Source organism: Phocoena sinus, chromosome 6 (assembly GCF_008692025.1).
Source record: "Phocoena sinus isolate mPhoSin1 chromosome 6, mPhoSin1.pri, whole genome shotgun sequence".
Lineage (NCBI taxonomy): Eukaryota > Metazoa > Chordata > Mammalia > Artiodactyla > Phocoenidae > Phocoena > Phocoena sinus.
The window spans coordinates 30,676,627-30,689,337 of NC_045768.1; the positions used below are offsets into that span (position 1 = coordinate 30,676,627).

General features: G+C 38.3%; 1 protein-coding gene across 1 annotated transcript in view; it reads left to right on the top strand.

Moving 5' to 3' along the window:
• The window catches only part of GRIN3A (glutamate ionotropic receptor NMDA type subunit 3A), a 143,279-nt gene that overhangs the window by 101,307 nt on the left and 29,261 nt on the right, over positions 1 to 12,711 (top strand). The window contains exon 6 of the mRNA XM_032633838.1: positions 7,070 to 7,221. Within this exon, the coding sequence (XP_032489729.1) occupies positions 7,070 to 7,221 (152 nt within the window). The remainder of the gene's footprint in view (positions 1 to 7,069; positions 7,222 to 12,711) is intronic.

The following is a 12,711-nucleotide window of genomic DNA, read 5'->3' on the forward strand; positions in this document are numbered from 1 at the left end:
TAAGATGGGAATAAAGACACAGACCTACTAGAGAATGGACTTGAGGATATGGGGAGGGGTAGGGTAAGCTGTGACAAAGTGAGAGAGTGGCATGGACATATATACACTACCAAACATAAAACAGATAGCTAGTGGGGAGCAACCGCATAGCACAGGGAGATCAGCTCTGTGCTTTGTGACCATCTAGAGGGGTGGGATAGGGAGGGTGGGGGGGAGGGCAAGAGGGAAGAGATATGGGAATATATGTATATGTATAACTGATTCACTTTGTTATAAAGCAGAAACTAACACACCATTGTAAAGCAATTATACTCCAATAAAGATGTTAAAAAAAAAAAGGATGACAGTCTGATGTAGCAGGGCACAAAAAGAAAAGCCAAAGAAAAACTAGAAAACCAAAGAACATTCATTATATAACCTCATTTTGATGTAACAATGGGAAAATTCCCATTTTTTGTGGCATCTAGGGATATGGAAGAGATGTTACTTTTTTTTTTCTGTCCTAGATGCACTGGGTAATTGAGGTCCCTTTTGCCATTAGCAGCTGTTAACAACGAATTATTTGTAGTGGGCAAAAGAATGAAGGACTCTAGTTTCCACCTTTGTCTTAGGGGCCAACTCTATCTTGTCAAAAGGCAGTGGTGAGATGGCTTGTTTGCCTCTGCTAGACCCCAGTGCCAGATGCCACACAATTAACTCCCCACTGGTTTCCTGTTTACATTTCCATCTGTGCTCCTGAGACTTTGTGTCTTTCAGTTCCCATCATCTCCAGATACCACATTGTTTTCAAAGGGGATAAATACAAAATGGCGCAAGGAAGTGCTCTCTCTGCAAGAGAGCAGAGAGACTACAGATTTGAATACAGAGAACGGTCTCATCATTGTTGGCTTGTTCTAAAAAAAACATTGCAGGTTTATTCTGGGTGAGGTGCAAATCAGAAATTTTAATTCAATACTGCCTCTGTGAACAAGTTTACAACCTAAAAGCAGAACTTTGTAAAACACAAAGCGAGGTCACGTAAGTGAAAAACAACATGATAGAGATACTAGTAAAAGTCTTGATTGCTGCTTTTAACAAAAAAGTCAATCTCATAGATTTTTATGGAATATTTCTCTCTTCATGAAATTTTTTAAAAATATTATATGCTTTCCTTTAGCAACATTTAGAATTTGTGAACTTATGAAAATGTGGACTTTATTATTAATTAATTAGACTTCATAGGCATAAATATATCATAAAAGCAATTTATGAACAATTTTTACCCATTTAGCTTTCAGGACTGTTTCATATGTCTATCTGTAATCCTATCATAGGACCTAGTATAATGCAAAGCATATAACAGTTATGTAATAAATGATGTATTACGTATTATATAACTCATTAGGTTGTATTTGAAATAAGTACCTAATTCACTTATTGTAGATAATCAAAAGCACCCTGAAGGTCTGCATACACTTTCCAAAGTGCTTAAATGACTTTGGGAACTTAGGAAAGAAAACGGAGTCCATTGATTCCTTCATGCTGAATATACATTCGCTCTCTGTAGTAATGACATTATATCAACTCAGTGTGACTACTGAATACCCCTCCCAACTTCACCATCCTGCATTTATCTAAGGCTTAAAGGTCAAGTGGGACAAATGAAAGATAATAGTCCACACTGAGTTTGAAACCTTTTTGTAAGTCTTCAGTGCAGCAAACCAAAATTAAGAATTCAAGAGCACGTGGAAAGTCTCTGGTCATATTAAAAACCATACACCAGGGACAAGAAGACATATTGTGTGCTCTGGAAAAAAAGAAAGTGTTGTGATAAATGAATACATGTCCCAAATTTATGCATTGGAGTTAGCTGACAGTAAAGGTCAAATGAGAAGAAAGAGTAATGGAACTGCACAGTACTGATTTGTGACCTTTCTGCTGAAGACTTTGCGTGTTTTTGAGTTTGTTCTGTTACTTGCTTTCCACTAATTATTTAATACAGTGCTTGGAGCACTAGCTCTGGAGTCTGAGTACTTGGGTTAGAATAGAGTTTCTGCTACTAACTGTGCTACATTGGGCAAGTCACTTAATCTGTTCTTTAGCTTCTTCATCTGCATAATGGATTTGTGAATAGTACATCTATGACAGAGTTGTCATGAAGAGTAAGTAAAATAATGTATGTTAAGCATGTAGAAGCACACAGTAAGTGCCCGATAAATGATTATTATTATTCATTATATTGAATTAATAGATTGAGACCAATTCATTATAAATTATCCTAGGATAGATAGTGTTCATATATCTCAGCTTCTCACACATACTTCTCTCTCCACTTTGATGTGCTGGGGGTAAGGGAAACCCATTTTTAAAGTCTCCTTTAAGGTTAGGACTATTCCAATATGTTCTCAACCATTGCCCAGCAGTAGCTAAATATGGTATTCCAAGGCCAGACCGTAAAACGAAATTAATTTTTCTTCCTGAAGTCTTTTTAACCCTATCTAAGATTTTATTTTAAAAATATCTATTTTCCAACCACATTTCAGGACGATTTTTGAAATCTATGAATTTCTAACTATACATTTGCTAGCCAAAATATATTTCCACCACTCTTAGCTGAGTAAAGCTGATTTACCCATGGGGAAAAGATCAGAATTCTATTCTGAAAATTGTTCTCTTGGGCTATTAAGCTGTATCCAATTTCAAGGGTGCCTGAAGCCTTCATCTCTAGGCTTGAAGGATTCCATTTTGCTTCATCTATCAACCACAAAATAGTCAACCTCGTCTTTATTGCAAAGCCACGTTTCTAATGATAATGAAAGCAACTCAGGCTGCTAAGTTGAGTCAGCAATTTAAAAATAAGAATTCTTTGACCAATGAACACAATCAAATTTGAAAAGCAGCTGATAAAGAGGACAAAAATGGTTTTACTATTTTATGTTTCTGAATAAAATTGATTTTTATGTCTTTTAACACGTACCTCTTCTAATTGCCACATAACTTTGTTTTTCTGTTTCTCCCCTTGTTCCATATGCATAGTTTGTTTTAATTAGATAATAATAATTTATGCCAATAATTATTAAAATATCAATATTTAATATATGTATTAACATAGAAAATTTTAAAGAACAGGAATCTATTTTTAGTGGTCAATTACAAATTAACCTTGACATGATGGAATGGAGTGATTTAATATTTATTATCTCCTATGTAGCAATTTTTTATAAATGTCTCTGCAACTTCAACATAGCTTTTTCCCTATGGCAATTTTTATACTTTTGTTGTAGTGCCAAAATTCTATTCTTAGAATATTTAAATTTATCGTAAATATTAATTTCCAATTTTTAAACTTTCTTATCATGCATTTTGGTCTCATCTATCCAAAATACCACTATCAAGAATCACTCCAAGATGCCTTCTCTCATCATTTCATCTGGTAGCAATCTCTCTCCTCATAACAACAGTTTTCTTCATCCTCTTCATTGCATCTTTGTCATTATATTTTATGTTTATTGAATTTATGACTCACCTCTCTTTTTTTCTCAAGCAAAGTCCTATAACATCCTACCATGCTGTGTAGTTATTTATGTATGCCTCATCTCCTCCGTGCCACCATGAGCTTCATATGGATAGACTTGGTGTCTAATTTAACCTGGTAAATTCCATAGCACTTGGCAGAGTGTCTGGGACAGAATAGCATTCAACCCCTATTTGTGGAATTAATGAATAGATGAATGCAATAAATGCTTATCAAATGAAAACAATTCTGCCATGATTACAGTAACCTGTGCTGGAATTACCGGCTTTAAGGGGATTTTTAGGAGACACAATATAGTCAGGGAGGGTCCTTGCTAGTTAATTTCGTCATTTATGTACAATCATATACCAATTGGGGCTGTACTTATACTATATTTACACAACTTATTGAAAAGTTTATGACAAAATCTGCCCGTGAATAATATATATTTGTGTCTGCTGAATTCAAACCACCAGTTTAGATGATTGTAGTTTTTTACTGCATTGCCTGGTTTAGGGAGATTATATCAATATGATTGTAGTGATAGGGCCTGTTTGAAGGGGAGGAATAGGTCAAGTATTCCTGTGCCTTGGTCACATGCTATAATGGATACAGTGGAGGGAGCATTGGTTTTAGACTCAAACAGACCTAATTTCAAATGCTAGCTTTGCCATCTATGAGCTGTGTGAACTTCGGCTGTATATTTATTCAATCTTTAAGTTTCTATTCTGCATGGGTTCACATAGGGGTTAGACACATGTGGCATGGTATCTGGCACTCAGTAGGGCTCAGTATGTTCTAGCTCTCATTATTAGAATCCCAGAGTGATTTAACTAACCTGTATGCCACACTCCAGTATGCAATCTTAGACTAGTGCATGATCTACAAAGTGGGGTAAGACATGTAAAAAGTTTATTATAGAGCAGTACTTGGTGTATAGTAAGCCCTCTATAAGTATTAGAAATTGTTGTTGTTGAAAATTATTGCCTCCAGGGGAAAAAATATAAAATATTCAGCAAACCTGGCCTAATGATCCTGACCATCAACCCATACCCACCAGATAGTTCCAAGATCTTCTACTATTTGTTTGTATAAGTCCCAGTTCTTCTCCCTCAAGCTGGTACAAGCTGGGATGTCTCAGTTGTAATGAAATAATCATTATGCAGTGCATTGTCTCCCTAAGAGAGTGTACACTCCGTGACAGCAGGGACCATATTTACCTTGCTCACTGCTAAATCCCAACCACTTAACACAGTGCCTATTCACTCATAAATATTCGTTGAATGGATGAATGAGTGAATGAATAAATGTGTGAATTAGTCAGTGAATATTATCATACACATGACTAGTATTGTGCCTGACATGTAAATAGGTACTGAATGAAAATCTGTGCAACTGAATTTGTCAATAGCATTCATTATAATAAAAGTTTCTAAAGAAAATCAGTTACTTCCTTATAGTTACCCATTACTTTAAAAAAATGTTATTTCATGGTAGAATCAGCAGAAGAACAGACTGCCTGTGTAAAGTCTTTTATTGTCAGTCTTGCCTTTCAAACCAAAACTACTAGGCACAAAATAGGCACTCAAAATAGCTCTTTGAATGGAAAATTCTAATAATGCTCTTGACGCTGTCATCATTTCCTTGACTCGCCATTGTTAAGGAACAAACAAAATTACCAGGGGGAGAAAAACATATAGCTCTTTAAAACGCAAAAATTTTTTCTGTATTACTTATTTCCTCTCTTTTATTAGTTATACACATATCTCAAGCCCTATATTTTTTAAAAAAGGATTTGTGTGTCTGTAATTTAAAAAAAGAACAAAAACTAATGTCCTTGGAAATAAATTGTAAGATGGAATCATTATAGCAAGTATTTGTTTCCATGAAGTATCTTAGGATTCTTGACAGCCTTTTGGTCTTTATATGTGAAAAAAGGAGCTAGCTATAGTTTCAGTTTGTCTTCCTCAGTCATCTTGAGGGCAATACATCTTTTTTTAACTATGCTATCCAATAGCTACAGACAAAATGTAGGTAATTAGCTCTTTCACATGGCTCTTCAAAGAGATTAACAGTTTGGAAAGCAAGTAAAGCCCCATACTAAGTGAGGATACAGAGTCCAAGCTAATTAATAAAACTCTGACAACAATTACATCTTCTTTATGCTCCTCCTTCATCCTTTCCCCTTCCTCTCTTGCCTTGAATAACCATTGTCACAGATATTTGGTTTATCAATTCCTTGATTTTTTTCTGAATATACTTTTATCAAATACATATGAATTCTTAAAAATACAGTGTTTTGTTTTGAATGTTTTTACATTTACACAATGGATTCAGGCTATAATCTTCTGGGATTGATCTTTTTCATTCAGTGTTGCTAAGAGTCATCCATATTATTCCATGTTATTCTAGTTCATATGTTTCACACTATACAGTATTCCATTGTGTCAACATTCCATGATTTATTTACCCATTGTCTTGTCAACATTTGGGTTGTTTCCAATTTTTGCTATTATGAACAATGCCTCTAAGAACATTCTTGTACATATCTCCTGGTGTGGTTATGGAGGAGTTCTTTAGGAATGTATTTAAAGTTGCTTGTCTTAGAGCTTATAAATCTTCAACTATACAAAGTAATAGCAAACAGTTTTCCAAAGTGGGTACATCAATTTGCATTCCCACAAGCAACGAATAAGTGATCTAATTGATCTACATTTGTACCAACACTTGGTTTTATCAGACTCCCTTTTTTTGACAAGTTTTTGTTGATGTTTTAGTACTTATGCTATATTGTACATTCACATGGTCTCATTCTATTATTGAAAAATAAAATAAAAGTAAAAAAGGGTCATGCATGACCAATGATAAGAGTATTTCATAAACCAGGGATTGTAATTCATCTAATTTTGTGTATTTAAGGTCCAGGGGAGGGGTTCTGGGAGAAGTAGATAGGGAATCCTAGCCCTGGTAAAGACCTCAAAGATGGCTTCGAAAGAATATCTTGAAGGGAAGGGCAGAAAGCCTTGGAATACAATGTACCCCAGTACACAGTACACAGCTTATTCCTCTCCTTTCCAGACTCATCTCTTTTACTCAGAGAGGTAGCAGGTCCAAGGTAATCATACCTTGGACATCTTTTTAACATCTTTTTTGGAGTATAATTGCTTTACAATGGTGTATTAGTTTCTGCTGTATCACAAAATGACTCAGCTATACGTATATATATATCCCCATATCCCCTCCCTCTTACGTCTCCCAACCACGCTCCCTATCTCACCCCTCTAGGTGGTCCCTAAGCACTGAGCTGATCTCCCTGTGCTATGCGGCTGCTTCCCACTAGCTATCCATTTTACGTTTGGTAGTGTGTATGTGTCCATGCCACCCTCTCACTTCGTCCCAGCTTACCCTTCCCCCTTCCCATATACCTTGGACATTTTTGAGTCCTTTGAAGGAAAGATGGTGAAAGCTCACTATGCCCTTGTTACCAGGCCTGACAGCAATATCACGCAAGCGTGGTGGCAACATCTCAGGAACCTCTCAGGTGAAACACTCATCTGAGATTATATTTTCTCCTAGGATACGGCATTGGTCTCCCTCCCAACTCTCCTTTGACCTCCAATATATCCGAGCTAATCAGTCAATACAAGTCACATGGGTTTATGGATGTGCTACATGACAAGTGGTACAAGGTGGTTCCCTGTGGCAAGAGAAGTTTCGCTGTCACTGAGGTAAGGGAAAATCTGCTGATAATGTTGATGCTTTGTACAGATTTACCTTGAAAAATATGAGGAAATGCTGTCGTATGTGGCCAATAATCCAGGCTATTACATCTCCTAAGACTCACCATGGTATTTAGATTACTCCTAATTTCACTTGAAGGATGGCTATTCAATAGGAATTTTCCGTAAGACAGATTTGTCTTGGATTTAACTGTGATGCTATTTTGATGAGTAAATGTCTGAATTTCTATTTTTGCCTATATGTTATATCCACAAGTGCAGAAGAAATGCTGTTCTGCATTACAGTAATAGTATCTGAGATTGACATTAACAGTGTTTGGTTTAACTGTTGCTGGTCACAATGTGGACTTCAAAATATTCTCAGGATCTAACTTCCCAGTGGTCCAGTGATGAATCCCGCTTACAGCAATAGATATTAACTTATAACTGGTAATTCTTAGATAATCCTAGATTTTTTAAACTGAAAACAACCAATTCCCTTCTTTTAGTGATGGAAAACTAATATCTAGAGATGCTAAGTGATTTGCCCAAGGCACACAAACAGTCAGAATCTACATCTTTTTATTGCAATGCTCTGCCTTTATGATGTAATTAGAAGGAAACCTGCAAAGTGAGCCAGAAATTGGATGATTAAGATAGGAGACTAAAAGGTGTAACAAGAGCCACAGGCTCCAGTATTTAAAAGAGAAGCCAAATAAAGCAGTATGAGGTCTGCCTGACATTTGAAAAAAAAAATCTAAAGCCAACAATAATGACTCCAAATAGCCTCTCTTCGCCAACAACTTTCACATTTGTATTTCAACACCAACTCTTCTTCTGGGCTCCAGAACCATATATCTACCTTCCTATTTGACATTTCCACTTGAATATCTTACAGGCATCTGACATTTAACTTGTCAGAAGTGAACCCTGCTCTTCTCTCCTAAATCTGCTTTTCTCTCTGTGCATCACATCTTGGATAATGGCACCTCTGTCCGTTGAGTATCTCATTCCAGAAACTGGCAGGGATCCTTAATGCCTCCCACATCTCACCTTCTGCATCCATCAACAAGCCATATCTTTTCCTCTATAAAATATGTCTCAAATATGCCCATTGTCATCTCCACTGTCATCACTCTAGTCCAAGCCATCATCCCTCACCTGGACCACTGCAAAAGTCTCCTAACTGGTCTCTCTGTTTTCATGCCTGCCGTTCTCCAATTTGTTTTCCACGTGGCAGATCACTCTCCTACTTAGAAGCCTGCGATGGCTTCCCATGTTAATTAGGGAACAATCTGAAATGCTGAACATGGCCTGCAATGCCCTGAGGGACTTGACCCTGCCTACTTCTTCAGCCTCATCTCATGCAACTTTCCTCCTGGCTCATTACACCCCACCACAATGGTCATTCCAGATGGAGATACACCAGTGGCTTTCCTGCCTTGAGGTCTTGGCACATGCTGTTGCATCCTCCTTCCCAGATACTCTTCCTCTCCCCACCCCCCGACATTTACCTAGCTAATGCCTTCTCATTATAAACTCCCAGCTGAAATCTCCCTTCTTCAGAGCCTGCCCATAGTCCCTGATACAACCTGAATCATATCTCCCTTTATAATCTCATATTATCTCTTATTTAGAAGATGGTCATTGAGCAAAGATTTAAAGAAAGCAAAGAGGAAAATAACAAATTAGGGAACTAGCATGCTCTGTTTCTTATCACATGACAAAAACTGTATTAGGGACATTAACTCATTGGTTCTCACTACAACCCTGTAAGGCAAGCATTTTTATATTTTTTTGGAGATATTTTCATGGCTTTTCCTAAAAGAAATAAAATTGGGCTTACACTGGTCAGCTGAATTAATTCAGCCAAGAAAATAAACTAAGCAATTGCTTAAACTGTGCAAAGAAAGCAACAATCATTTCGTGTGTCCTACCATTTGTTGTGACCATGGTTAACTCCAACCAAAATCTCCAAGTGATTCAAAGTTGACAGCAAGACATTAGACAAGACGAAGGGAGCCTCCTCGTCATGCCCCCAAAGCCAGCAATACAGAATGACTGGCACCTCCCTGATCACAAACATACCTCTAGGCTGTTGCATTTCAGAGGACCATCAGACCAAGACATCAGCTGGATGGACTGACTCCCAGGGCAAGCCTCTGAGGGTGCAGGGCTCTTCAGCTTCAGAACCTAACTCCACCTGGGCACATACAGGGGAACATACTTTTGGAGACTAACAAGCACTAACATAAATCTATTGATTCTAGTGTGAAAATATCTAACACAAAGCATGATAAATTTGAAGACATACATTTCTGGACTTGCATCCTGGCTCTACCAATTAACAACTGAGTGACTTAACTGCTCTTAAGTCTGAATTTCTTCAGCCATGAATGGATATGATAAAACCTGCCTTGTCATTTTGTTCTGAGAATAAGAGATCATTTATGGAGAGACCAAGTAAAAAACCTGGCATAGTAAATAATAGAAATATTAATACTTCCTCTCCTTCCATCAGGAGAACTTCCTGGGGTTCACAGATATCTTCAGGTATCTTTCTGCAGCTTTATTTAGAAGGAAACCTTCCCAGAAATTCTCCAGATTTCCTCATATTCATTGGTCAAAATTATGTCATCTGTCCATGTCTAAAGCCAATCAGTGGTGAGGGGAATGAGATCACCATGACAGATTAGCCAGTCATGGCTCATCCTCCAGAATTTATTAGCTGCTCCAGGGGCAGCTTCCCTTGAAATACATGGCCCCGTAGAGAATGGAGTTCTCTAAATGAAATGAAATGAAAGCAGGGTTCCCTTAGGAAGGAGACAGGAGAATGAATGCTAAATAGGCAACCAACCACCTCTTCTACACTCTCTCCCATCCCACCCACTTCTAGTCATCGTTACAATGAGGTATTTGGATTTAATCACATGCAAGAGCCCTCCCACCTTTGATACAGTGATTACAGTCTTTCCTTTACATCATCCTGAGATTAGAATATTTAATATATTTACAGTATAGCATAATGGTTGAAAGCATGGGCTTTGGAAACAGTTCTAGGTTTGAACGCCACCACCCATGTGATACAAGACATGTTACTTGTCCATTCTGAGCCTCAGCTTCTGCAAACTGGGGTGATAATGTCTACTTTATAGGATTGTGGTGAAAATTAAGGCAGATAATTAATGCTTATAAAATACTGAGCCTATACTCAAATATGATAACCACAAAGTAACTTACATCCTTAAGGATGATGAGGTTTCAACTGTTCCAGGGCTGTATGGATTTATCAGTAATTTCAAACGAAACCAAATTAAGTGTGGACAAAAAAGAAGGCAGATTTTGAAAAACAAACAAATAATCAGCAAAAGCCAGAAACTGTTCAGATGATATGTGCAAAACACACCACATATTTTTTCAACCATGGTTTTTAACGGGACAAATTCAGGGGAGAGGCATTTGGGAAATTCTGGATGTAGTGAGCTGGAAGCAACTGGATAAGAGGCTGATACCAGGATCAAGTTATGGTTGTTAAGACAACCCTGGCCCCATTTTCCAGGTCAGCTGAATTTGGAAGGGGGCGAGAGGTAGGAATGAGGAGAATGGAAGAGAGGTGTACCCTTAATTGGAACTTCAGAGACAAAAATAAAAATTATGATAACATCCATGTGTGTGTAGAGATGGGGGTGCCACCCCCAGCTTCAGGGAATGTTAAGAACATGTATGGAGCACTTCTCAGCGATGGTGGCCTGCACTACTGCATATTCTGGTCTGTGCAGTAACAATCTGCTTTGCAATGTTGCTCACCTGTGTGCATTTAAACGGAGTGCATATCCTTGTGCACTGACCGGCATGTTTGTCTTGAACAACCTAAGACAGAATTTCAGGATGTCACCCTCACAGAACCTAAAGATACAATGTAATTAAATGAAACCCATCTTCAGCTCACTGGCTGAGCTTAGTCTCCTCTGTGAAGGCCCTGTGCCTGCTGGATTTTCTATCACTCAGTCCATGAGTCTCTACCTGCTGTTTGGGTGGGCGGTTTAGCTTTCTCCCAGAAAAGGTCAGAAGAAGGAAGCATGCTTGTCAGTACTTTGCTTGCCATCCCTTTTGCCTCAAATGTCATACGTTGCTGGGCTATTAGTGTGAAGAAAGTAGGACTGGATTTGAAATCAGAGAAGCCATATTTGAAGCCTGCCTCTACCATCCACTTGACTTGGGAAAAATCACTAACCCACCTCAGTCTCAGCTTCTTCATCTCTTCAGTAACTTCTTGTGAAGAGTTAATAAAATGGTAGTTTAATGAACACATCCCTCCTCCTTCGTTCTCCCCAGGGGGAGGGGTGCAGAGCACAGCACAGCAGAAGCAGGTATGTTCTGGAGGGTACCTCTCCCAACAGGTGCTCTTGAGAAAGACATTCCTCTGACCTCCCATTTTCCAGGTACAGTCCTAGTCCATGTATGTTGTCACAAAGCAATTAAACAATTTCACTCTGAAAAAAATATCCTCATTTGCCTAATGAATAATACATGGTCACCTAGTAACATGACATGAAAGATGCTTTTTTCCACCTGTTTCTCACAGTTGGACATTAATACTTGGTCCCCTGTCAGAACCTTGATCTATTCACCTCCCATCTCTTGGCAACACCAGAGCTGTCTAGCTGCAATCTCTCTGGAGGATAAACTCATTTTTTAAAATTTTAGGGCTTTATCTGCTCCCAGAGTCACCTAGGATATTTGCAGGTCCAATTCTGCAGGCCAGACTCCAGCAATTTTCAGAGAGGAATTTTAAACTGACCTTAGATGTTTCTTCACGATCCTCCTAGCATAGCGGTGCCTCTTCCCACAGTGGACTCATGGATCGATTCCACAGGGGAACATATATGGCAGGCTTTAAATTGCCTTCATTTCCCTCTGACTCAGCAAAAAAATGTAATTTTTTTTTTTGAGTCACTGACTGAATTTAAGAGTTCCAGGGCAACAGTTTTGTGAAATCTGTTATTTACAAACCAGGAAAAGGAAGGCAGCAGATCACAGCTTAGGAAACTCCCAAAATTCTTCAAGGAATTATTAAGATATATGATGATACCTCTTTTTGAAAGTCTCCTTTAAATACTGGGTTGAATAATGTGCCTTTTAACCAACTGGGAATAGTCAAGAAGGAAGAGGAAACAGTTTGGGCAGGGAATGGATAGAATACTCAAACAGTCTAAGGAGAGTTTTCAAGAAACTCTTGGCAGAGGTATGGTTTAAGGAAACCAACAGAAATAGTGCAATCTCTCAGGGCAGGTAAAGTGAAGGAGCCATTACCACACCTTAGCTCAAAGGGAAAAATGGAGAGAGCCACTCCTAGAACCCAGGGAGGCACAGGAGAGGGCATTCTAATAGGAGCTGCAGCCTTTGGTTAGGGACATAGCCATGCCACAGTGACCTGGCTGAGAGAGAGCCAGGAAGTAAATACCTGACCTTAGTCTCCTCTGGCCCTCCATCTTCCAC